We start from the raw sequence: 25,943 nt of genomic DNA, 5'->3' as shown, positions 1-25,943 counted from the left end.
ATCCGAGCTGCAAAAAGCCTTTGTTCGCCACATCGGGATGATCCGGTGGTGAAAAAAAAAAAACGGGTAAAATAATCGGGGGCTAAAAGCGTGGAGAGCTGCGGGAGGAGGAGTCTGCGCGGAATCAATCCTCTCCCGTTCCCCGGCCTGGATCCGATGCCATCCCTCGGGAACGCGTCCTGTATTGGTGGAAGCGCACCGAGGGTGCGCAAACTTCGCCGGCTGCGGAACGGGCTAACGCCCAGTCACCCCCGCCAGTTTCCGAGCCCTGGCCATCGATGCGGTCGCGGAATTTTCCGCAGAAAAATTCCGCCGCGAGTCCGCGTCCATCCGAAAGTATCTTGAACCCTGGGACCGAGTAGCGCTCACTTCTCCTGTCTAGGAGAAATTTTTCTCAAATCGATTCTCCCAAAACGGTCCACCTTGCCTCGTCGCGCCGATTCCCGAAATTCCCGCAGCGTTTCCCGGAATTCCGGAGGCTGCGACAGGCGGGGGAAAAAAAGGAGAGAGGGTCCGGAAGAGCTGGGATCAAGAGGCACCCTCCAAACTGAGGACATGATCCCATGATACCTGGTCTGGATTCGACTCGGGTGTTCGAGGCTGACGCCGAGTGATTCTCGATAACCGCGATTAGTGACCGTAAATAAACACTGAAATATCGACTTATCGAGGAATCGGAGTGGGTCGTCCGGTTTTCGAAGCCGTTCCTCGTAGGCTGCTATCGGCGATACCAAGGCGCCGGATTTATCTCGTGAATCAGAGACCTCCAGGGAACGACTTAACGAGTGCCTCGCGACGCTTCCCCGAAGTCGAGTGTCCTCGCGAATGCTCGCAATATTGGATTAAAAAGCGGCGTCCATTGTCTCCGTAGGTTCCTCGTTCTGCGTTCCGCAACCGGAGGGGAAAATCGATGAGGTCGAGAACCGTCCCGAAGGCCCACCTGGACGAACAGATGACGAGAGTCGGAGTCAGGTCGGAGGAAGGTAACCGGGGCGCTGGGTCCTCCTCTGGACCGAAGAGAAACAGACTTCGTCCGGTCTAAGATGTCTTCGAGGTCGGTTCTTCCAAGGTTCATCGTCTAGTCTCAAATATCCTGGTCCAGGTCCTCGAGGAAATTTCAGAGATGCATCGGTCGAGTGTCCTGCTCTTCCTGCTGCACCACTGCATGCTGCGGTCCAGCTCGGAGTCCAGGACGGACGTCTGCGGGGGACGCTTGACCGGTCCCAGGGGGGTCATCTCCACCCCCAACTTCCCTGGGGTCTTCCAGGTGCCCATCAGGTGCCAGTGGATCATCGACGCGTCCGAATGGCCCTCTCGAAAGAGCGCCATAGTGGTGTACCTCACCCAGATGTACAGCCACAAGGGCCTCACCTTCACCGAGTACGCCTACTACGAGTCCGACAGCATGAAAATTGGTGGGACCATGATCCAACGCATCACCGAGGGCAACGTCTTCGAGTTCCGCTGGATCCGCACCTTCAGTCCGTACCTGGTCATCGACTTCGTCCTGGACAGACTCGAAGGAAACCACGTCAGGGTGCTGCACGACCTCCTCGACGTCTACGGCTTCAACGTCACCTACGAGATGACCGAGCAAGAGGTCAACGCGAAGTCCTGCTCCCTGAAGGAGTGCTCCTACACCGGGAACTGCGTCGTCGACGAGGACTTCGAGTAAGTTGGGCACTTTTTTCCTCCTTCCTGGTATTCATAGGTAAAAATCCACCTGGACGCATTTTTTATCAGCACCTTCCGCTGCGACTGCTTCGACGGTTTCTCCGGTGACGACTGCTCCGACGGACCTCTCTGCTTGGACGACCGGGGTGATCCGGTCTGCCGGAACCAGGCGACTTGCAAGTACGATCCAGGGATCCTCTTGATCCTCGATGCTCCTTTTGACGTCTGGGGAATCTTGAAACAGGACTCTTCTCTTTTCCCAGGCACGTGGGTGCCGAGACCATTCGCTGCCTTTGCCCTCCGGGGTATAGCGGACGCTTCTGCGAAGTTCGGCTTTCGCTGACCCTGGACCAAGGTGGGCTCCTAAGTTCTTCGCTGATTCATGGTTCAGGCTCGACGACATCTATCCAATTTAACCTGGTGGTCCTTTTTCAGAATGCGGAGGCAAGAACTGCGTGACGCAGTGCCCGGCAGCGGACCCGATCACTCCACCCTGCGACTGCAAGAACGGGACCAAGATTTACAACAGTGAGTCTCGGATGTCCAAAATGTTTAATCAAATGTCCCGAGGGAGTCATCGCAATTATTTCTGCTGGCAGATCGGTCGAGGTACGAGTGCAGAATTAAATTGTCCAACGCCACCTCTCTGAGGACGTCGCTCCACCCTCAGGGCAGCTTGGAGTCTCTCCTGGCCAGGCAGGTGAGTAGACCTCGTTGCAATGCATTTTAAACCCTCCATAGACATTGTTCCAACATCTCTCGACGAGCGGGGAGAGAATTCCTGTGCCCAATTGTTGGCAAACAATGCTCGCTCCGCGTCCACTCTTGAAAGCGCTGATTACCCGAAGGACTTTATCGCTCGAGCACCGACACGCGGAAAGCGCTTCTTCGATCCAGGCGATGATTCCGCAAAGTGGCCGCGACGGGCCCGTGAATCACCCGGACTATAAATAACCGCCTTGTGGTCCGAAGAATTGTTTATCCTCAAAAGAACTCGACCACTCCGAGAACCGAGAACCGCACTTCTGGTTACGCGTCGAAATCCCTCGATCTGCTTCTAAAGAAGAAGAAAGCCAACCGAAGCATTTCTCTAAGGCCTAAAACGGCCGCCAGGCAAAAATTGCAAATCAATTCAGCATTCCTCGGGAATCTCCAAGGAGAAGCCCGTTGGTCGCTGACGTGCCTTCCGACGCGTTTTACGTAGTGGCGTAACCAGGTCCCGGTTATGGGGACCAGAGAAAGTCGGATCAAAGTGGGCCGCGCTCCGAATCGCGTCGTTTACGTGATCGTCGATGGGTTCCCGGTTCCCTGAAAAATTTCTCAAAGCACGGTGGGTCGACCCTCGAAAAAGGGACGACCCCATTACCGAGGAATCCACGACCTATCCAGCGTTTGACAATTTTTTCAGGATCAAGTCGTGGAAAAAAAAATCGTTCTACAATCGAACGGCATCTTATGATCTATTTTATGATTGGAGTTAAGAGTGCACGTGCGGTTCGATGTTTTGGTTTCCTCTACCGTGGTACCCCCTGGCATCGCATCCTCCTTGGGCATCGGCCGACGTCCTCCTCGGGGATTCCCGGCTATCAAAAAAGTTCCCCCCTGTCGTTGCATTCCCAAGACACGCCAGTCGGTTCCCAGGCTGCATCTCGCGAGCAAAAGGAATCCCCGACTCGGATCGTTGATCGCAGATCCCACTTTCCGTCCCTGTGGTGTGTTTCCCTGTCGCCTGACGCGCCTCTTACGCACGCGCACGCCTCTCCACGCGTCAGAGAGACAATGCATTACGTAAACCGGCCTCACTTGAGCGAACCGGAAAAAAAAAAAGGAAGACCCTCTTCGAGCGCATCAATGCTCGCGACTATCGACGACCATGGTCAAAGGACGGTCCTCGTCCAATTCGTCCTGTTCCCCACGTGCTCGACGTCAGGCATCCACTTCTCACCTAACCTTCGCACCTCTTCGACTTTTACTTCTCTTCCTTTCCCAATGATACGTGCGTCGAGTTCGGATTGCATCGACATCGTAATACAGCCTCCACCGTTTAAAGCGCAGAGCGCGAGGGAACAGCTGATCTCGCGTTCCGCTGTCATCATCCTCGGCGTTGCGCCTCCACCTTGCTCCGATTGAAGACACCGGCGAGATTGCGTCAGGTGTACCTCTGGTTGCGTCAATCCACGCGTCGTCATACGATAGGAGCACGTGGCCCACGGCGCCGACGACGCAATGCCCCGGAGAAGTCGCAGAATGGAGTCTGCGACAATCCGTGGGGTCACGAGGTCGCAAGGTCGATCCGGAATCAGAGCCTGGGGGCCTCGCGCGCTGCATCGATCCCGACTCCAGGAACGCGGCCGAGTCGCGATTCGACTCGCCGGGAGTTCCGAGCAAACGGGATAAGCGAGAGAATCCACGAAGAGGCGTGCTTTTCCCGGTGGGATTCTCCGAATCGCCGGCCTGGCAAGAGGCTCGCGTTTATCTGGGATAACCCCGCGACAGGTGGGGGGGGCTTTATATCAGCCGGCGACGCGGTGGGAGGAGTCATTCGCCGTGGAGCCGCTGTCCCTAGTGCATCGCGCTGCGACTTTGCGTGCTGCGTCATCGATTTCGAGGCCCTCTCTTCGCCTTCAGACGCCTCCGCTTCGTGCGTGCGACCTTGAACGAGAGATTCGGCCAGGTTGATCGTCTCGACGCATCCGAGCCGCGAGGGGTGAGCTCTCCCACGTGGTAGCGCATCTTGGAAAATTCATCCCAGGCGCAGCGAGCCGTCCAAGGAGACACGGGAACTACCTCCGGATAAAGGAGTGACCGACAGAATGACCTGCGAACAGCTTCACCTGGCGCCTGCACCTGTGCCCACGGAGAGGTAAGGTCAATTACTGTACACCGATTTGACTATTCTACTATATGCCTCGAGCTGGACAATTATCAGTGATTGCATTGATTATTATATAGCGACGAGCAAGGTCGATCTTCTCTGGTTAAGCATCGTTTAAGCGCGATTTTCCAAAATTCTACCCAAGACCGACTTTGCTCGGCGAAAGTCGAGCGGAACTCGTCCTCACCGTGACTCCACATTTGCGAGGATGACTGTTCGCTTTGCGGCGCGGCGATGACGGCGCGGAATCCGGACGGGCGATTAGCCCGAAACGGCAGGCAGTGGGGAGTAACGGCGACTTCGTTTTCAGCTTCAAGTTCCCCTGGAAGGGGCAGAAGGGCCCGAAGTCCAGGCGAGGGTGCAGAGTGACCTGCGGCATGCTGCCCACCCTGAGGGTGCTGGCCTCGAGAGAGTGTCTAGGCCAGGGCAGCGTCTGTCTGGTGCCCCTGGACGTCGAGCTGGACTCCGCCAGTCACCTGCAGTTGACGTTGCTCGAGGCGTACTGCCGTGAGATCGGCGTCGAGGTGACCAGGGTCACCGAGGACAGTCTCAGATCCGCGCTGGGCCCGGGCCAGGCGGACCTCTCCTGCGTCCTGGTGACCAATGACGACGACTACTTCCTGGAGTCCCCGGAATGAGTCCTCGGACACCTCGAGACTACTTTGAACGAGTTTCGGATGGAAGCTCGAAATACGGTCTCTGGAACCCGCCGATGCCGAGTCGTTGGCCGAGGAGAGGTGCAGCGCGCGAAGACCCTTGGACCGGTCGCCCCTTTTTAAAGGTGCGAAAGCCGCACGATGAAGATGCTCCCAAGAGAGTCAAGGCCGCCGGCTGGACTCTCCAGGAAGCCAGAAGAGGACTCTCTTCCTTCGCTTCCTCCGTTTCGATATCATCGTTCGATTGAACGTGTATTCCATGTATCGTTATCATAAGACGAGTGACGAATAAACAGACGATGGTTACGTAAACTTCTTCTTCTCTTATCCTCCGAATGAAAATCTGATCCATCCTCATGGCACCCACTTCTAGGCGCCGCTAAATCCTCGCCAAATCGCTCCTTCGCGGTAACGGCTCGACCAAATTGCGCGATAAGGTCCTTATCACTGCGCGCTTCGGCGATAAGTAGGAACCGCGTAATCTCGAGAATCGCCACGAGTTCCCGCGAATCGGTCGCCGTATCTCTTGTATCTTGATCTCGATCGGCGTAAGTCAATAATCTCTCTCTGTCCCCTGCAGCTCGCTAAATACCTGCGGCACTCCAACATCTCGTCCACCGAGGACCTGAAGATCCTGAGCGTGACGTGAGTAGGTACATCAAAGCATTGAGAGTCTCCAGCTAAATCGTCGCGCCTTCCCTCGATCCTTCGCTGCATCCGGTGGCTGCACATTTTCCCCCTCACTCGCAAGCTCTGATCCTCGCTCTAGGCCGACCTCGGAAGTGACTTTCCACTTTTTCGGGAACGCCAACGACGGGGACAAAATTCGAGAGTCCTTCAATCGTCTGGTGCAACGGCGACGCTTGGGGGACGTTGCGCTCGAGTCGACGCACTTCACTTTCCAGCAGAAGCCGGCGTTAAAGCTGGAGGTACGCGCGATCGCGGCTTCCTCTTCCTGCCAATTTCGCTGATAATTCTCCATCTACCCCCAGAAACTGCGCATCAACCAGGTGAACGAACGGGAGGTGCGTCTGGGCGACCAGTTCGTCCTCTCCTGCGTGGCGCAGGGGAGTTACGGGCTGAACTTCACCTGGTACAAGGACGACATGTTGGTCAACACGAGCAAGGCCACCAGGTAATTCATGTAAACCCTGATAATCGGTCACCTGCATATCCATAGAAGCCAAACCCTGGGTTCCACTTACAGGGGCATCTGGTGCAGACACCTTCCCAACGACGGGTCCGACCAGCACACGTCTCTCTTGACGATAGACAAGGCGACACTCCTGGACGCTGGTCGCTACACCTGCCAGGCCATCGACTGGGGCATACAGCAGTGCAAGAGTGTCTTCATCGAGGTCAGGGACGAGCCGGAAGTTGTGGTGACTCCGATGGGCGCTACCATAGAGAAGGTACTCCGGTCTCTTCGCGGTCGTCTTCGATGTCCCGGTCAACGTTCTCCGATTCCAGGGCGGCGACATTCAGTTCACGTGCATGACCCCCAACATGCCCAGCTTGGACATCGGTTTCGGGTGGAGCAGGAACCGAGCTCTTCTCAAGCTGGAGCCTGGCAGCCTCGTTTGGGAGGATCTGTATCCTGCGGGAAGTGTGCTGAAAGTGATCAACGCCCAAAAATCGGCGGTCTACACCTGCAACGTCGCGCACAGGTCCATGGCCGTCAGGGTGGAGGTGGTGAACAGAACCATCATCCCTCTCTGCATCTCCGAATTGTCCTGGGGGTTGAGGTGGCCGGAAACCGCGCCTGGATCCGACGCTCTCTTGGAGTGTCCTCGACACTTCCTGGGCCGCAGGGTGACGCGCCTTTGCGCCATGAAGGACGCCACCACTCCCGAATGGCAGCTTCCCGACTTCTCGGGATGTCTCTACGAGTCCTTGGCGACTCCCTACGATAACGTTGGTCGCGTTCTTCCTCCGCCACTCTTCCCTCTTCCGGGGGAAAAAAAAAAATCATGTCCTTCTTGCGCAGTTCCGAAGCCTGACGCTGGGCTACCAGAACACGACAGGCTCGGCCACGGTCCTTCTCTTCTGGGAGATCCTGCGCCTCCGTCGAATCCCTTTGTACCCTGGCGAAGCGGATCGCATCTTGGGCATCTTGGCCGAGATCGAGCACTACCAGTACAACGTCGACGACCTCGACGGCCTCCAGGACTCCGCTGAAGCTCTCCTGCAGATCGTCAACCTCGTCCTCCTAAACGAGAACTCGATCTTGAGTCAGCAGGTATTGCAGATATTTTTCTTTCGAACTCAGTTCGGCGAGCTAAATGTTTCTTCCTCTTGCAGAAGTTGCTGGTGCTGCAGCAGCTCGTCCAACGGAATCTGATGTACTGGACCAGAGCCGCCCAGCATCCCCGGAAGCACGTGTCCTTGGCGACCCTGGTGGCCGACGTCCAACCTCTTCGGGAACGCAGCGGCGAGCAGACCACGCACACTCTTCAGATACCAAACAACGATTATGCGTGAGTCCCGGACACCTAAGCGAGTCCTTGGAGAAGTTCCTAAATAAAGTGTGACACTCCATGGACAGATATCCTAGTTGGTACGGCGACAGGGTGACGCTCCGTCTGCAGAGGCAGTCTCCGTCAAGGACCGAGAACGAGACCCATTCCGGAGTCGTCGTGGTCTACAAGAACATCACGCGCTTCATCCGCAACGCCTTCATCAAGGAGCTAAAGTCGGTATTTTCTTATATGGGAACAATCCCAGGACTCCCGATGACAACTCCACCTTGGACTTCGATTTCAGTGACGGTACCGATCTCGAGTACCGCATGAACTCTCGGGTGGTCACCGTTGCATCGTCTTCCTGGCAGCCCTCCAAGAACGACAGGATCAGGGTGGACCTCCAGCTGCATCACCTGCAGAACCACACAGGCTCCTGGAACATATCCTGCGGAGTGACGGATCTATCCGGAGCCTGGGACCTGAACACTTGCATCTCCGACACCGTCCCCGAAGAAGGACTCACCCGATGCACGTGTCCTTGCACAGGGACCTTCGCAGTCTTCCTCACAGCTCGGGCCATCAGGGTAGGTTACAGAGAACGTCCTCTTCGGTCCTCATCCAGCTAATCAAAATCCCTTCTTCCTCTGTTCTAGGTGGTCCTGGCCAAAAAGGAGCGCGCGACCTTCCTGGTGATCCTCGGCTGTGGAAGCTGTCTCCTCCAGTGTCTGGTCACCTTGCTCATCATCGCCACCTACTGGTGGAAGCACCGTACGTGGCTAAACTTCCTGAAATTGCAGTGCTGTGGTGCCCTGGCAGGCTCCATGGCAGTCTTCGTCTACGCCGTGCACTCGGACCTCCCCGAGGTGACTGGTCTTCCAAAAGTCCGCGGATAAAAAATATGTGTAAACCGAGATAAACCTCGATTCCCTGCAGAGTTCCTTCTCGGTGGTCGCCACGAGCCTGGAAGCTCTGCTCCTGGTAGGGATGTCGGCTCCCATCTCTCAGGCCCTCGTCATCTATGCGGAGCTCGCTCAAATCCGTCCCAGCCAACACCTGCAGCCCACCATCATCGCCGTCATCACCGGTGAATGCACCTTGCAGGAACCCGCTCTTCTCCTCCTATCGGCTCAATCTCGTCCTCTTCCTTCAGGTGTCCCGGTCCTGGCGATCCTGGCGACCGAGCTGACCCACAAGACCACCGGCTGGCACCACGAGTCCTGGTGGCTGATATACGGGAGTGGCGTCTACAACATCTTCGTCAGCTGCGCGACGACGATGCTGCTGATCTTCGCGCTGCTGTACATCGGAGTGCTGCGGAAATCCCGAGCCCTGATCAAGGAAAACGTCCTGAAGAGGGAGACCACGGAGTCGAGGTCACTCCCAGGACTTCCTTCCCGACTCGAGCTCTAGGATGGATCGGTAAAGACGTTTCAATTCCAGGGTCTGCATGCTGCACCGGGCGGTCGTCGTCACGAGCGCCGTCGTCGCGATGGAGGTGTCCTCCGTCTTCTACGTCAACTCGTCCTCCATCGTCTTCCACTACGCCTTCGCGTCGTTCTCCTTCCTCCTGGTAACTGCTCTTCAAAACCTCCTACGAATAAACCCTGACGAGTTAAATCCTTGCTTCAGGGCCACGTGGTGTTGGCGTCGTATCTCCTGGGGGGCGAGATCCTGTTCGCGCTCTCGGCCTGTCGAAGGTTCAAGTGGAAACCCGAGGTGGAGGACGAGGTCGCCACGGAGCCCATCAAAGGTACCTCTCCTTTCGCTGATATTCAATTTTATCCCCCAAGTGGACTCCCGGAGGGTCTGAAAAATCCAATGACCGTCCTCTTCGCGTCTTCCCAGTGTGCTCGAAGAGCAGCGCGGAGTCGGAGAACGAGGCTGCTCCCCCGATGGACGAGTCGTATCTGAAGGTGCGAGGAGTGGCGGCAGGGAGCATAGACATGAGGGAGTACATCACGGAATCCCCGTCGAGCCTCTACCTGCCCTCCAAATCCTCGGTGCTGGGGGGTCCGGGTCGGTTCCTGCCGGAGATCAGGCTGGACCACGTGGAGGACATCAATCTCGAGAGCTACAGCACGAGTCCTCGGAAGTACCACGACGCGATGTCCTTCGAAGGCGGAAATCGCGCCTCGCACTGTCCCGTCGCCGAGCCCTATGGGTCCTGTGGGTTTCGTAGGTTCCCGAAGTTCTCCATCCTGCCCAGCCTGGATCCCCCGGCCCAGGCTCCGGTGGTCCAGACCGTCTCCCAGGAGTGTCCCCCGAAGGTGCTCTGCAGCGCCGAGGTCGAGTCACGGCTGGGTGTCGGGCTGCTGCCCGACGTCACCAAGACCGAGGTCGAGGTCTCCCTGACCAAGGAGACCAAGTCCGGGGAGATCGTAAAGGCCATCCCCGACATCGCGAGCACCACCGAGAGGAAGCAGCCGGACGGCGAGGAGATGGCCCCCGAGATCACGGTGACCGACTGCGAGACCACGGTCACCGGGATGCTGGACCGCATCTACCACGACCTCGACTACTTGTTAAATCGCACGCACGCCGCCAAGGACGAGACGTAGAAACTGCCCACGGACGTGGAGCAAGGACCTAGAACCGCTCTCTTCAGGGCGCGGACCCGAAGAGGCTCCGTTCCAAGTCCACCGACGACTCGTCCACCGCTCGCGACGAGACGCTTCTTCGTCAATTACGAGTCGAATCTCCCTGCGTAACGATGCCCAACACGAATTTTTTATACGTAAACGAGGTCTACCGACGGACCCCCGAAGAACCTCCCAGTGAACGGATTCGCACGAATTACGGTATTTATTTATATATAACTGTCGTATCGTACAGCCCTTCTCATAATGTCTCCACGATTCGGTCGCCGCTCTTCCGTTCTCCTGACATAATTGTCTCGATAATTATAAAGCTATACATTGAATTTAAATGTCGTAACCTACTTACAATGCTTAGGGTCGAAGGTTTACGTGTTGGTTGGTAATAATTATCGCTAAGATACGGTTAGTCGTTCGCTTAGTCGGAAATGCACGTCGATGGGTCTCGACTCGGTCGCGGAGAGGATACGAAAAACGGGAGCCGATACTCTCCCTCGGCCAAGCGGGGTGAGAGGTTGTAAATGCAAAAGAGACGCAACAAGGTCGGCGCAAGTTAGTCGGCACTCGAATATACCTATGTATGACTAGTTCTCTGCGCTCGGCAGATGCCTCGTCGTCCTCCCCGTTCCTTTCTTCCCGGCCTCTTAAAAATAGAAATTATTTACAAGGATTCCACGGGTAACGTCACTCGTCTCCTCGTCCCCTCCGCCTAGTGACAGACACCTCGGCGATGTCGGAGTGCGACGAGGGCAACGAGTGCAGCGAATGCACTTCTCCGGACGCGAAGTCCATCGCCTCTCCATGCCAAAAAACACCGGCTCGAAGAGTTAGAAAATTTCCCCGGAAGCCCGGACTCCTCTTCGAGTATCCAAACAACCCAGGGTGAGCTTCCACGGAAACCTCCGAACTCTTCCGGGAGAATTTTTCTCATCAATCCTCAGGAACGCCACCCGGTGGTCGAAAAAATGGGGCGAGCGCAGAATCAAACGGCAAAGGGTTTCATCGATCGTTCGGTCGCGACCGAGGTCCTTTGTAAGCTAGGGAATTTCCCCAGAACCTGGGGACTCGCCTCATTTTTCCTGCCACCCTGGCAAGTGCCCAGAGACATTGCATCGATCAAGGACACTCCCAGGTGTCCCGGCGACTCGCGCGACCGCTCGTCGGACCAACAGCAAGGTGAGAAGACCGAAAGCCGACGCCGCGTCTCGCCGTTGCGTTCTCTATGACAACCGAAATTTTATTAATATAATGTATATAACTGTATATCACAAGCTTGTATACCTTAACGTCAGAAACGAACGACGGTGTGGTGAGATTAACTTTACAAACGCATCCCCCTCGATTCCCCTGTGCGTATCGGAACGGAAACGGCGACGTTTTGAGGGAGCCCGAAGGCCGATCGTCGCACTTCACGGCCGGACCGACGAAACGCCCCAGGCCTCGCAGTCGCTTCCGCTCCAATCTCCCATCCTCCAACAGAGAGAGAAAGAGGCAAGGATAAAGCAGTGACCTCTTTATTTATTGAAAACAGCATCGAGACAGGACCTCCTCGCAGACGTCTCCCGCGCCGCGAGCGAGTCCGTGTCACCGCGTACACGCAGAAATCGCGAAAAATGAAAGGAGGGTACGAGCCACCCGCGAGCGAGATGCCCGCCAACGGGACGTCGGGGTGATAACAGAAGACCGAAAGTTTCGTGGAATGTCTCCGGGTTTCGCCGCTATCTAGTGGATGCCGACCGAACCGAGCGATACTCGGGGCTTAAGTGGGATCTTCAGGGTGATCTTCACGGATGACGGGGCTCACTGCGAGGCCTGGAGACTCGCGAGCCGATGCTCGGTCTCGATTCTCTCTGTCTCGAGGGTATCTACCGAGCGTGGGGTCTTACTTTGCCTCCGTAGGACCTGGGGGAGGGGGTCCAGGGCGGCCTCCTGGGCTCTAAAGCAAAGGTCCGCGCTTTCGGGGTTTGGAAGTCGTGGGAGGGTCGAGGCGCCCTTTCCGCGGTCTCGACGGCTACTGCCACGGCGCGCGCACACCCCTCTCTCTCTCGTCGCCATCTCCTAGCGCGCTACCTCGAGTCTTCCGCGTTGCGTTTTACTTAAATATAAAAATACATAGCCAGTCTATACATAGAGCGTGCAAGGTGGCACAGTGAACTGAGTTACCGGGTATCCTGGACGGTTAACTGCCGCTCTCGGAGATGACCGGTGGCTCCACCGACGTCTCCTCGTGAGCGTTGGTCGACCGGTAGGAGTAGCCGGCAAGATCCAACGACCTCGCCGCTGCTTTAACGCTGGTCACGCTGTCGCTGCTGGAGGCCGTGGCGTGGCCAACCGAGTTCTCGAGGTGCTCCATGCAAGGGAACTCGGGCCCCGAGAGCAGCAGGGTCGCCTGCGTTGGGAGATTCGTCAACGACACCATGCCAGGGCTCATCAGCTGCTTATTGAAGCAACTCCGTAGGGCCTCCTCGATCAGGTTGCCGATCTTGTCGCGATCGTTCTGAGAAAAACCGCCGTTAACGTGCCGTCCACCTTTCCTCGATCCGCCATGACGCCACCGGAGTTCCTGACAACTTACCTCGTTAATAAACCCAAAATGTACAAGTTCCTGCGCGAGCAGCATCGAAGTGTCCACCTGGGTCACCGGACAGGTCAGCTGCCTGTTCATCTTGTCGTCCATTCGCAACAGTATTGTCATCTGGAAGGGAAGAATCGATAGAGGTCTCTCTAGGCATCCTCGAGGCGCTCCCTGGCGAGCTCTCACTCACCAGAAGTTCGCAGCTCTCCTCCCTCGGCTTAACGTTACACATCATATTGACTACTCTACGTGACTCGACGTCGACGGGCTCGGGGGTGACGGACTTGACGGACTCGGTGACCTCGGGGGAGATCGCCCTCGGGCGAACCGGAGGCGGCAGCTTCGCCATAAATGCCGTCAGCGGATAAATTCCATACCTGGGGGTACAGATTAATCGTCAGAGCCCCGACCTTCCATTCGACACCTTCCTCGAGATCCCCCGAACTCACTTGACGTCCTCGACGAACTTCTCCAGCTTCTCCGCGACCGGGATGTCGCTCAATCGGATCTGCTGTGGAGGTCGACCAGCGAACTTGATCTCCGCGACCACGGTGTCGGGTCGATACAGCCTCTGCAGCACCTCGTCCGTTATCGTCTCCGAGATATTCGCTGGAGTATAAAACGAAGCCATTAAAGGTCTATCCGGATTTAACGAGCATACGCATTTAATCCCGCGACTTACTGGCCGACATGACCAAGGCGTGAGCGGCGAGGAGCTTGAGCGAGTGCACCTCGAAGAGGACGGGATGAAAGAGGAGCTCCCGGGCGCTGGGTCTACAGAGCGGGTCCGTCTGGAGACACTTGCTAATAAAGTCTTTCTGTTGAGCATCGTCCAAGGACTCGATCGTCTTCCTGACGTTCTCCTCGGTAACGACCGTCCCGGAGTCGCCGTTCCCCTGGATCTCGAGGGCAGCCATCTCTAGGGCACACATCCCGAAGGAGTAGATGTCGATGGCTGGAGTCACGGAGTCTGCAAGACCGACAAAGTTCCATTACCAGCCTCCAAAACGAGGGCAAAGAAACGAAAGGAACAAAAAATTTGAAACCACACGTACTTCCATATTCGGGGGCAACGAAATGCATGTTCTTCATGTTCGCCCGGAACGTCTTCACGTGATGATGAATCGCGTCCGGGGCAACTGAAATTATAGGAGGAGCGTTTCGGTATCGTCGGCGTAATTTAGCGCCAGAAATCGGGCACGGCGACCTCGGTAGGTCTCTCTTCTAAAGGGTACTCTCATTAATGCAGGGGACCACCCGCCGAGCGACCCGTTAAGGCGTCGGACGAACGGCGGACAATGCCTCTTGGTAACCAATTCCGATTCATTGTCGGCCGTGCCCACGCGCGCCTCTTACTCGGCCTGACTTTCGGCGGCGGAGGGAGGTCCTAGAAACGCGGCTTTACCCACCGGAGCCGACTTTGACGAGTCCATTGTGCTGGATGAATATCGTATCGCACGTTAGGTTTCCATGAATAATCGGCGGCGAGCAGGAATGCAGATAGCTGGAAGAAGAAAAACGCGAAAGATAGGGGGATTAGCGTGAGCGAGCTCACCCGGTGATTCACGGCGAGAGATTTAAGAGCGAAGGGGCGACGGGAAGCGTTTGGCTTACCTCAAGGCGGAGAGGATTTGCGTGCACCATCGCTTCCACGCCTGCAGAGGTAACTTCTTGACGTTGCGCTTCGTTCGCTTTAGGAACTGTTTCAGGGAGCCGGAGGACATGTACTCCGTAATGAATATGACCTGGGGAGTGAGTCAGAACAGAGGATAACGCTTAACGGCCGAGTCCGGAGTTCAAGAGCACGGGGGGGCTCGACTCACTCGTGGCTTGTCGTTGTGGGTGTCCGTCCAGTACCTATGGAACTTGACGATATTGGGGTGCTCCAATTGCGTCAAGTTCTCGAAGACCAGCTGTATCTTCTCCTCCTGAGCCTTGAAGTTCTTCCTCTCGGAGAACTGCACCTCGTTCCAGACGACCTCGACGCCTTCCTCGGTGTCCATCGCGAGGTAGGCGCAGTCGATGCCCGGAACGTCGCGTTGCTCCACCTGGAAGAAAGTTCCCGAGGCTTCATTCGACCTGGCGAGTCGTCGGCACCCGCTCGATGCCAAACGGACTGTCGCGTGTATTCACGCTCGTAATTCGTTCGCGGCATCAAACTCTCTTCCTCGGGCCAGATTTAGCAGGATCGGAAATTGCAATTTATCTCATCTCGTGCCTATTTGCCATCGTAAAGAAACTCGACCTTGAGATCGCAGGGAAGAGTGGAGGGAGCTTACTAGACCGGTAGTCATCGTCGTGTCTAAGGCTAGCCGCGCAAATGGACGCAATAGTCGACACCGAACGACCACGTACGGGGAGAGCCCGACTCCCGGAATAAATTATCGCGACGAATCTACGGATTTCCTCCAAGTACGCGCGTTACTAGTTTCGTCAGAGTCTGGCAAAGTCGATCGGAGAGGCGTCTGGCAGGGAGCTCCGTTCGGTCGTAGCATGCGTACCTCCATTTCCGCAACTTCGCTCTCGCCTCCTCTCGTTGACGGGCCGTAGCTTGAGCCCTCCGACAGAGCCGACTTCGTCCCAACGTACACCTAAAATGCAAACGTCACTCGTTACAACCGGAAACCACTGCCCAGTCGCGAAGTTAAATTCCCCTCTAAACGAAATACACGACTCGATCCGGATAACCACCGGTAACAGCCCCGTCCAAATCTAGCCGACCCTATTTTTAGCAAATCGTGAAACTGCCTAAACCCGGTAAAACCCGAGTGCCAAGAGCTCGATCCGGAGCCCGAGACATTCCAAATATTTACCGATGCGCAGCTTCGCAGCTCCCCTGGAAGCGTCACCCCGACTCCGGAAGGAAACCCCGACTCGCAGGCTTCGAATAGCCCTCGGAGAGGAATCGACGGACTGCTTACCTCCTCCCTCCGCTTCAGCCATCGCCCGCAGGGGCTCTCTTCCAGGATCTCGCTCTCATCCTCGGAGTCCTCTCCGCTTTCCCGCGGTGACTTGTGCTCGGGGTCGGTGCTGGCGCGACTCCCGGGCATCACACACTCGGATCGTTCAGCGGGGCGCCTTCTTCACACGCTGCACCTCCGGGCCCGACGCGGGCAGACTCATCGGGCCCCGGGGGCGGACACGTGGTGCGGGAGTGGCGTCGCTCGTCCACCGCACGGGATACACCGACACGCTCGGCCGCGGCCGCCCCGCGAGATGGCCTATGGACAATACACACGGGGATTGGTCTGATCTTACAAGGCCCCGCCGTCGACTGGGTTGCTCCTCGAATCCCTCAGGGTCTGCTCGGCGCTACAGACATGGCGCGACGACTGCTCAGCGGGAACCACTCTCCGTTACGACGAGCGAGACGACTCGTACGCAGTGACGTGCACCCTGCCACTCATCCTCGCCGCGCGTGCCTCTGTGTGTGCGCGAGACTCCGTGTCCCTGCCCCTGGCCCCTGCCGAGACGGTTGCGTTCACCCCGGTATGGCGATCCTCGGCCAGACACCGCACCCCTTCGGCCGAGCGACGCAAGCGCCATCTCCGAACGCCTCCGAGAACTGCGTACCGAGTTCCACTTTCGGTGCCCCCGCTGGTTACTTCGTCTACATCTAGCGACGCCATTTTTCTAACCTCGCGTAACCCACGACTGGAGTTTTGGCATTTATATCTCCAATTTATTGTTGAAACAATGATACTCACTCCACTTCCTTTACCACATCGGTTATTTAATGAGAGAATTACCTTCAAACTCACGCGGTGACTTGCGACTCTGCGGGTCTCTCGATACGACAGTTAGGAGAGTGGCTACGTGTTGTCGAGTCTCTTCGCACAGCGTGGAGTCAGTGGCGTCGATGTGACGTTTCGCTTCGATTATCTAGGTACTTTTGTACTCGCAGGTCAAAGATGGCTCTTCTTCTCGGAGTAATGCTAATTAAACGAGAGACTGTAAAAACACTTTTCTTCAATAAATCTTCATAAAAAATTGAGATTCTAGGCTGCACTTGTAATTTATGAATTATAAAACTAATGCCAGGGTTAGGTGAATAGATAACGCGTCATTTTTTTGACTCATGTAGTCGTGCAAAAGTGGGTGTCTATTTCTACTGCTCGTTGCTTAAAAGTCGACCACTCCTGGTGGTCGTTGCTGGGTCGTTGGGAGGTGTTCGGCGAGGTCTTTCGTTCTGCAGTTTGTAGAGTCGGAAATGTGTAAGTGCAAAAATAGATGATTGAAAAGGGTTACACTTTGACGGATTTTTAAAAACCGAGACTAGTTCGAGCCAGTCTTGTCGATTTTTGAAAAATTGACAGGGCGGGCGAGAGTTCTCCGATCGATAGTACTATCGGTACTCAAGACATCGTAAAGTGTCACGAAATGTCATGCTCGAAAAAGGACGATTTTGGCGAAAGGATAGATGGACGAAATTATGTAGTTTATTTGAATGTCCATTTTCCTCCGATTTTTATCGCAATTGGTCTACTCTATAAAGAGGTTACTTTATAAAAAATATTCTCTCAGGTGCAGGACATTCTCAGGCCAGTTGAAGGACCTCCGGCAAGATGATTGGGGGTCTTTTTGTCTACAACCACAAAGGAGAGGTGCTCATCTCCAGAGTCTATCGGGATGACATTGGCAGAAACGCGGTTGACGCGTTTCGGGTCAACGTCATCCATGCCAGACAGCAAGTGAGGTCTCCAGTCACGAACATCGCAAGAACTTCTTTCTTTCATATTAAACGAGCCAACATATGGTTGGCTGCCGTAACCAAACAAAATGTCAATGCCGCAATGGTCTTTGAGTTTCTCCTTAAAATCATCGACGTCATGCAGTCCTATTTCGGCAAGATCTCCGAAGAAAACATCAAGAACAACTTTGTTCTCATTTATGAATTGCTCGATGGTCGGTTGAAATTTTTTTTGTATTTTTGAAATGAAAATATTTATGTATGTGACGTGCTATTCATAATTTGCAGAAATCCTGGATTTTGGGTATCCCCAGAATTGCGATACGGGAGTGCTGAAGACGTTTATCACTCAACAGGGTGTAAAGTCAGCGACCAAAGAGGAACAAGCGCAGATAACATCTCAGGTCACTGGCCAAATTGGATGGCGCAGAGAAGGCATCAAGTATCGACGCAATGAGCTCTTCCTCGATGTCCTGGAGTCCGTTAATCTACTCATGAGCCCTCAGGGTCAAGTTCTTAGTGCTCATGTTGCTGGAAAGGTAAATGATATTTTAATTGCTGTCTTAACGCTTCTAATAACATTCGTTTTCAGGTGGTGATGAAGTCCTACTTGTCCGGTATGCCCGAGTGCAAGTTTGGCATCAACGACAAAATCGTAATGGATGCCAAAGGCATGAAAGGAGGAACCGGCCTGGGTGGTGCAGGAGAGGACCTAGGAGGAGCCCGATCGGGCAAGCCTGTAGTGGTAATCGACGATTGCCAGTTCCACCAGTGCGTCAAGTTGTCGAAATTTGAAACGGAACATTCCATTAGTTTTATACCACCCGATGGGGAATTCGAGTTAATGAGGTAACCTTCCTTCCCTGAGCCTTCTAAACTCCCGTTGAAAAAAATAATTACAGTCTTGTCTCTCCTAGGTATCGAACCACAAAGGATATTTCGCTACCTTTCCGCGTGATTCCTCTGGTGCGAGAAGCGGGAAGGACGAAAATGGAAGTGAAGGCCGTTCTGAAGTCGAACTTCAAGGCGTCACTTCTGGGTCAGAAAATCGAAGTCAGGGTTCCGACTCCTCTAAACACCGCAGGTGTCCAGCTGATCTGTCTTAAGGGCAAAGCCAAGTACAAAGCTTCAGAGAATGCCATTGTCTGGAAAATTAAGAGGATGGCAGGCATGAAGGAGACTCAGCTCTCCGCAGAGATCGATCTCTTGGAGACCGATACCAAGAAGAAGTGGACCAGGCCACCCATCTCGATGAACTTCGAGGTTCCATTTGCACCTTCTGGGTTCAAAGTGCGGTACCTGAAAGTCTTCGAGTCGAAGCTCAATTACTCTGACCACGATGTCATTAAATGGGTCAGGTACATTGGACGCAGTGGACTGTATGAGACCCGGTGCTAATTTTGGGCATGCAGCCAAGTGGTACCAAAGGAGCTGTCACATTGTTATTCAGTTAGCGATTGTTCATGTAAAGCTCAAATTCTCTCCATTGCCAGATGACAGCTACGTTATAGCCAGTATCGTTACTTCTCTCCAGAGAATCTCCTGTATTCAACCCCTATCCGTAACTAACAAGCGAAGGCTTCTGTCGTAAAGAAGGTTGTACAAATCTATCTATTCATTCGATATTATGCCTGATTCGGAATATACAGCATCATCGGTAAAGGAGTTTGACAACTGGCAGTGACAGTTCCATGGGTCTCAGCGACGGTGCATGTGTCAATGAAGATACCGAAACACGTCATGTAGGGGTCTAATCTCAAATTGTTAGAAAGATATCGATCGTCGCTTGTGTCTCTCTATGTTCGACGCGTATTATTAATTATTAATATTACGGTCACAAAGTACATGCATAATTGGAACCAATACTGTGTATATCTTGTTCAGAAAAGAATTATACTCAAAAATGTAAATCTAATAAAGGGTATGTATATGCCGAGTCGAAATAAATCGAAGAATTTATCCAATCCCAAATCCTATGTTGAAAATAAACGAGACTACAAATAATTTTGATCAAACATAAATATCGCCCTCTGTTCTCAAGTGTATGAACTGTTCGGCACTGCAACTTGCTCGGTCGATCATGAAACAAATTTCTATGCCACAATTTAATAAATATAATTAATATACTGTTTTGCGATGTAAAAAATTCAGTGGCAGTAAAATGTACCATCAATAAACGTAGAAATCACCGCACTCAGTTGCTATCTGCACTCGTGACATTTATATATCAATACGGCTGCTGTTACTGGCCGGAATATTTTTTTCCTCTTTCTACTAAAGTGAGAAACTGAGAAGTATCTTTGTCTCGACACTGGCACGGTGTTTGTTTGAAGAAGGTATGCTAACTAAAGGTGATAAATCAATCAGATAAACAGCTTTAGCGATCCGGTATCTTTGTATGTAAAAAGTGCACAAACTGCAACGTAAGCACAAATTTGTTTTCAACTCAACTGTCGAAAACGGCAAAAGGATGGCACCGACTCAGGCACGTAAATTTTCCTCTAAATATTTATTTCTCTTTACTGTTTTAATGCCCAGTAATTTTTTAATGTTGTTATATATAATACTTGCAGGTTAACAAAATATTGAAGGTTTACAAGTCAATCGCTCAGCATCCTACATTGACCGGTGCTAAAATCGTTCAGACCTCTGAAAATGGGACTACGGTACAAAGCAATTGGACACAGAGGAACCTCGAACGCCATAACAAGCAGAAATTTTCTAAATTCCATTTTTTAAATGGAGACTTTCAACTCGCTAACGAGTCCTTTCCAATCGACGTTACTACGGAGTATGTTTTCGATAGAATTTCACTGAGGATAGTTTATTGCTTCATAATATAGCTTTTCCAATTTTTATTAGACTTGCCTCAACTTTTTCCAAGGATGGTGAGCGTAGAGCTGTTTTGAGACAAGTTACAGAAGACAATTCCACAAAGCAGTTTATCGAAATCTGGGAGAAACATTGCGTAGTAAAAAATTATGATCTAGCTGCACTCGATGTCCACGGAGAAGTGTACACCGATGGTGAATTATTTTAAATACTTGAGATTTCTGTCCAGCATTGCCACTGTAATTAAATGTTACAATTCTTCCAGCTGAGTTCAGTGCATTTAAGTGGTCTCCAGATAAGACTAAGTTGCTGTACATCGCAGAAAAGAAGGACCCTAAGTCCGAGCCATTTTATAAGCAAACATCTCAAGATAAAAAAGAAAAGGAAAAGAAAGATGAAAATAAAGCAGCACCGGTAAGAAATTGTCTATTTTAATCAATAGCTTGTTCAGTAAACGTACTAAAAAAAAATGCGAAACTAATTCCAAAATTTGCAGGGCAATGAGTATTTGTATAAACCTGACTGGGGAGAACAACTAGTCGGCAAGCATCACCCGATTGTAGCAGTGCTTGACACGACTACGGATTTAATTAATGTATTACCAGGAATTCCTGAAGACTTGTCACCTGGTCAGGTTTCTTGGACACCTAATGGGAGTGACGTGGTGGGCGTGACGTTCAAACACGAACCTAGACACTTGGGCCTCGTAGCTTGCACTAACAGAGATTCTTGGGTATTCCATCTTAAAGATGGCGAATTTAGTAAGATTTCACGTGCCCTATCATTCTCTTATAACATTTCTATTTTAATTGTGAATAATAATTTTAAATACAATTACTACAGAGAAACTGTCCGAGAATGGTAATGCAGTGCATTCCCCTCGATTTAGCCCAGATGGAAAGTATTTGATCTGGCTGGAAAGAGAAGCTGGTGGTTTGCATCATAATTGCCATAGATTAATGGCAATGACGTGGGAATCCTCTCCAGGAAAAGTAAGACCGCATGATTTTAAAACGTGACAGTTTGCATTTAAAATATTTGATAAATCTTCTCTTGGGTACAATAGGTAGAAGTAGTTATCGACCGTGTTGAAACCCAGACAACTATCAATGTATCAACTAAACAGCATCTATCTCAAAAAAACTTCTTTGGTTTGTACAACTACAGTTTGCCAGAACGTTGCTGGAGTAAAGATTCTCGGTACTTATTCCTGAGCACTCCTCAGAAAGCTAATATACGATCTTACATTATTAACATAGGTAAGAGATCTTCCTGATTTACAGTGATCCTTAATTTCATACAACTAATCAAACGATGAATTACACCTGTAGAAGAAAAAACAGTGATTGAAATTGAGAATGACAGCAGTAGCCTCGTTATCTTGGATGTGGTGGATAGCGTGATTGCATTTCTGAGAACATCTCTTATCGAGCCTTCGATACTTCTTCTGGGTCGCTTCGATCCAGAAAATGCCCTACTGGGGCAGATTGCTAGATTCGAAGTCACCCCACTGAAGCCCCTAGAAAATTTTAAAGATATCCAGTATGAGCCTGTTGACTATACATATGACAGTTCCGAGGATGTCAGTAAGTGATTCTTGGCAGAAAGTAAATATGTAGACCAATTTCATCAAAGTACAATGGAATACATCCGAAGTAAATTTTTCAGAGACGTTCAACTACATCTACTTTGGACCAAAGGATGGAAAAGAGAAATCGATTCCCCTAGTGGTGGTGGCTCATGGTGGTCCGCATTCTGCCTATTCCAATATCTTCTCCCTGGATTATACCCTTATGATCTCACTCGGTATGCAGGATTTCGATGCTCCAAATAAATTCTTAGTTACCCATGCCTTACCAATATGTTTCTGAGTCAAGGTTTCGGAGTCGTGCAAGTGAATTACAGAGGCTCAACAGGTATGGGCCAAAAGACAGTCGAGTACTTACAAGGTAAAGTGGGTGTCAACGATGTCAAAGATTGCATGACAGCCACTCAAGATGCCCTGAAGAAATATCCTTGGCTGGATCCTGCGAGAATTGGACTTTATGGTGGCTCCCATGGTGGCTTCCTGGTCACTCATCTCAGTGGACAATATTCTGTAAGTGGGCACAATTTAGACAGTGATCGATTCACAATGTCAACACATAACATCTCTTGACGTTGCAGGATATGTTCAGTGCAGTTGTTGCCAGGAACCCAGTGATCAACATCGCAGCAATGTTTGTCACTTCGGACATACCAGACTGGTAAAGATGCACTTTATTGTCACTTTGGAAAGCCTCGTTGTCCTTAATTGAGAGATACTTTGCATTCCAGTCGCGACGCGTTGACTAGGGAAGAGAGACTCGCGTGCCAACACGACGCGTAAGCTCGGCTGTCAAATTCATTTTTTACAAATGCCATTAACTCGATTAAGCACGGTTGGCAATTTTTCCTAGAGCTCTTTAAAATATCCTCCGTTCGATAAAGCGAAGAGTCTTTGCCAAACATTAAAAAGATTGTTAAAAAAAAAATAACAGAGGAACTTGACAAGTCCTTTGAGTTTCACAATGAATTAATTATTTTTTGCCATTTTCAATTAATCCAGGTGTGCATCTGCGATCGCAAGGCCTTACGATGAAGTGAAAAAATCCTTATCTGGGCCAGCCTGTGAAGAAGTGTTACTGAAGATGTACAACTGCTCGCCAATCGTTCATGTTAATAATGTCAAGGCGCCGACATTGTTGTGCATTGGGAAAAATGATCTTCGAGTCCCACCATCTCAGGGAAAACTCTGGTATCACCGTCTAAAGGAAAACAATGTTAAAACAAAGTGAGAAAACTGTTCAACCAAATCCTATCGGAGCACTTCTAATTTTTCTTTAGGGTTATTTCCCATGCTTCTGCTTCAAGGAATACAGTTAATTAAATTTGGTTTCAGGATGCTTGTCTATGATGACAATCATTCATTGGGCTCGGGGCCAAGTGAGATCGATAACATAATTAATGCCATGATCTGGCTTATGGAACACACCAGCTCAGAAACTCAGGCAACAGCCTAAAAATGTTATGAAATTGCATTTTCCTTTTAGAACTTGTACGCCAATGTCAATTACATATTTTATACCAAATATACCTGGATTTTTCACACTTCGTTCCTTTTTTATTACAAATACAATATGTACATAATAAATCATCGCGCACCGAAGAAATAGACAATGACGTGTATAGACATATCAAACGATATCTGGACGTTCACAATTGGAGGAATACTTACGAAGACTACAATGGCCTTGTATCGAGACCTTAATACTTGGCGATATAAAAGAAAACTTCCAGGGAAGACTGTTAACTAGCTTCGATTATTGTTCCCACGCCTGGAGGTTCCATACTATTTGTACAAAATGTTGCTACTTACAGTAATTAAATGATATTACTCTTTTTTTCGTTTTCCAACTTTGCAGGGATTATCCACACGTATATACATACACTGAATACACATACGCACAATTAACGTACGATACATCTAAATATATATATGTATATAATTATTCCTAAAATACCACACGGTCGAGACAGTTGCTGCACGATAAAAAAACCACTTGAATTAGTAATCGAATTCGACCATGTGTATCTATCACTCATAGTCTTGTGCGTTTTAATACATCGATGTTTGTAGAAGTATTAACATCGTCCACTTTTGGTGCTTCGAATGGTCTGAGATTCAAAATCAGTCTCCCTGTTTCTCGAAGATCTGAATTGTGAGCAACAGGAATACTATAACTCATTTCATGTCGTCAGACTTCAAAAGAATCGTGGAATTTGGGAAGTTGATTATTCCGAACTTGTCATGGCTTACAGAGAGAAATGGAATGTTAATGAGTACTAGGGGCAGTCCTTAGTATTGCAAAATATTCCATAGCATTTTGTTGGTCTTGAACTGGACAATTCCATTCAAGTCGACTGGGAATAACTTGCACTTCACTGCACCAAATCCTGTCTAGGGATATACTACGTATTCGTAGGAGTGGATTGCTCAGGAAAGAGGGAATCGTAGCTAGGAGGTAAATCTTTGTCTTGAACAGGTGCCGGAACAATGACTTCTAACATCGGTGCGGTGGAAACTGGTACGTTGTCAGTACCAGCAGATTCTCCATGACTGGTTGCAATGTAATCGGCAGTATGTACGCTTGGACCGGCACAATCGGATGACCAACAAAATTTTTTGTGCCTCCGACAGATCCACAGACATATAGCAAATGTAATGAATGTTAGAAATATAGCACTCACTGTACCAACAGTCACCTTTGTTCCTGTATTGTTGCTTACAGACTCTGGTACTTGACAATTCTCATCTATGCAGGTATTTGTTACACAGTTCTGATAGCCATCACAGAAGTACTCACTTCGTATGCAGAAGTTTGCATTTATAGATCTGTACTCATCGGGATCCACCTTCCTGCAGTCTGCAAGGAGAAATTTATTAATGACAGATTAAATATTATAAGCTGTACAGGACCAATGATAAAAAGAAATTTAGCATCACATATTGTTACCTTTATAGGGAGTGTACACAATTACAAGATCAAGCGTTTCGTTCGGTAGCAGTCGTTTCTTGGAAATAAAAATTCTAGTTTCCAGTTGGCTCTTTGTATCAAATTCAGCATATGTTCCTGCTGAGATATGTTCATTTGAATCTATATTTTCTTCAGGAACAGGGTAATATCTCATTTTTCGGCGATCCAGCTGGCCACAATATCTTGTCGCATTATGACTTTTAAACTGGAAAGATTTATTTCCCCGTAGATTAAAAATATTTCCAAATCAGGTTAACCTTAAACTAACCTCAACATAGTCCAAACACTTTGTTCCATTACGCCTGAAAGACATCTTCTGGATAACCGCAAAGAGTCCAATATTTTTTTTAGTGTGTATCGCAAACTTGCAGGTTTTATCGTTGATAACATTCCACGTATCAAAAATGTGATGTGGTCGAACCAGCAGTGCCAAGTCGGTCACATGAATCGTCTCCTTATTATAAGGATGACAAATCTTTTCGCTATCTAAGGAATCTGTAATAAAAATTTAATTGCACATGAGAAGTAAGTCTAGTGGCCAGTCACATTGACAGAACTTTGGAATATAAGTTATGTAAAAAATTGAACCAGTCTACATCTGAAATGCATTATTAAAAAAACATAAAAGACTTCTTCTATATTGAATTTCAGCCCTCTTGCATGGGACCCATTACCAAAATTGTATCCAGCTTTAGTGGGCTTTCCTTGCTTGATGAGTTATTTTTAAAAGCTTCTTTTTCAGCTCTTTCCTTCCTCTTCATAAAAAAGACTTAATAGTTAACTTAGAGGCACGAATATTCTACCACCAGCCGAGTCTCATTTTGCCATGGGCGATTGTCACATTGACGCTTCGCGAATTATATCGCTATTATTTTCCGAAGCATGAGGGATTATAACAAAATAAACTTACAATTCTCGTAGCCTCCGGAAAATGTCACGTCTATTAAAGCACAGGATAAATGCAGGAGGTACACGAGTTTGTATACGCGTATCTCCGCCATCTTGAAAAACCTGTCATACGAGGTGCAG

The 25,943-nt window shown here is 50.7% G+C and overlaps 6 protein-coding genes across 11 annotated transcripts; 4 read left to right on the top strand and 2 right to left on the bottom strand.

Moving 5' to 3' along the window:
- The first annotated feature begins 994 nt into the window (after nt 1-994).
- LOC105700951 lies at nt 995-11,576 on the top strand. The gene is made up of 20 exons (XM_012427279.1): nt 995-1,671; nt 1,744-1,854; nt 1,938-2,029; nt 2,110-2,202; nt 2,274-2,374; nt 5,786-5,850; nt 5,975-6,134; nt 6,198-6,340; nt 6,413-6,617; nt 6,676-7,119; nt 7,193-7,444; nt 7,507-7,682; nt 7,751-7,897; nt 7,969-8,251; nt 8,321-8,530; nt 8,601-8,751; nt 8,818-9,040; nt 9,108-9,237; nt 9,297-9,417; nt 9,513-11,576. Exons 1-20 carry the CDS (start codon nt 1,124-1,126, stop codon nt 10,223-10,225), a joined length of 4,368 nt encoding a protein of 1,455 aa, XP_012282702.1. The 5' UTR covers nt 995-1,123; the 3' UTR covers nt 10,226-11,576.
- Nucleotides 4,183-5,517, top strand: LOC105700950. The gene is made up of 2 exons (XM_012427278.2): nt 4,183-4,537; nt 4,860-5,517. The coding sequence occupies exons 1-2, from the start codon at nt 4,488-4,490 to the stop codon at nt 5,185-5,187; spliced, it is 378 nt and encodes a 125-aa protein (XP_012282701.1). The 5' UTR covers nt 4,183-4,487; the 3' UTR covers nt 5,188-5,517.
- Nucleotides 10,455-16,692, bottom strand: LOC105700949 (nuclear receptor-binding protein homolog). 6 transcript variants are annotated; one of them, XR_001104170.1, is made up of 12 exons: nt 15,758-15,886; nt 15,338-15,427; nt 14,660-14,884; nt 14,451-14,581; nt 14,246-14,340; nt 13,892-13,975; nt 13,519-13,806; nt 13,286-13,445; nt 13,027-13,213; nt 12,837-12,956; nt 11,543-12,758; nt 10,455-11,481 (listed from the first exon to the last, which is right to left on the bottom strand). XR_001104170.1 is itself a non-coding variant. In XM_012427275.2 (12 exons), exons 2-12 carry the CDS (start codon nt 15,884-15,886, stop codon nt 12,441-12,443), a joined length of 1,827 nt encoding a protein of 608 aa, XP_012282698.1. In that variant the 5' UTR covers nt 15,887-16,057; nt 16,586-16,692; the 3' UTR covers nt 10,455-12,440. The 6 variants fall into 6 exon arrangements, 4 of the variants coding, with proteins under 4 accessions (XP_012282698.1, XP_012282696.1, XP_012282700.1 ...); XR_001104171.1 differs by having other exon boundaries at nt 10,455-11,731; nt 12,148-12,758; XM_012427275.2 differs by adding an exon at nt 16,586-16,692 and having other exon boundaries at nt 10,455-12,758; nt 15,758-16,057.
- Nucleotides 16,693-16,966: 274 nt separating this feature from the next.
- On the top strand, nt 16,967-19,469 carry LOC105701067 (AP-2 complex subunit mu). Its single transcript, XM_012427489.1, has 5 exons — nt 16,967-17,050; nt 17,361-17,741; nt 17,815-18,065; nt 18,119-18,375; nt 18,444-19,469. The coding sequence occupies exons 2-5, from the start codon at nt 17,402-17,404 to the stop codon at nt 18,922-18,924; spliced, it is 1,329 nt and encodes a 442-aa protein (XP_012282912.1). The 5' UTR covers nt 16,967-17,050; nt 17,361-17,401; the 3' UTR covers nt 18,925-19,469.
- A 175-nt stretch (nt 19,470-19,644) lies between these two features.
- On the top strand, nt 19,645-23,487 carry LOC105701048 (acylamino-acid-releasing enzyme). Its single transcript, XM_012427461.1, has 13 exons — nt 19,645-20,011; nt 20,100-20,317; nt 20,389-20,552; nt 20,624-20,772; nt 20,855-21,119; nt 21,202-21,350; nt 21,425-21,617; nt 21,690-21,944; nt 22,027-22,164; nt 22,236-22,456; nt 22,525-22,604; nt 22,946-23,170; nt 23,279-23,487. Exons 1-13 carry the CDS (start codon nt 19,997-19,999, stop codon nt 23,397-23,399), a joined length of 2,193 nt encoding a protein of 730 aa, XP_012282884.1. The 5' UTR covers nt 19,645-19,996; the 3' UTR covers nt 23,400-23,487.
- Nucleotides 23,479-25,935, bottom strand: LOC105701049. The gene is made up of 4 exons (XM_012427462.1): nt 25,825-25,935; nt 25,183-25,409; nt 24,894-25,119; nt 23,479-24,803 (listed from the first exon to the last, which is right to left on the bottom strand). Exons 1-4 carry the CDS (start codon nt 25,913-25,915, stop codon nt 24,349-24,351), a joined length of 999 nt encoding a protein of 332 aa, XP_012282885.1. The 5' UTR covers nt 25,916-25,935; the 3' UTR covers nt 23,479-24,348.
- Nucleotides 25,936-25,943: the final 8 nt, after the last annotated feature.

This window comes from Orussus abietinus, unplaced genomic scaffold (genome assembly GCF_000612105.2).
Source record: "Orussus abietinus isolate OABI.00-Male unplaced genomic scaffold, Oabi_2.0 scaffold9, whole genome shotgun sequence".
Classification (NCBI taxonomy): domain Eukaryota; kingdom Metazoa; phylum Arthropoda; class Insecta; order Hymenoptera; family Orussidae; genus Orussus; species Orussus abietinus.
This window is presented reverse-complemented; position numbering and strand designations above follow the sequence as displayed.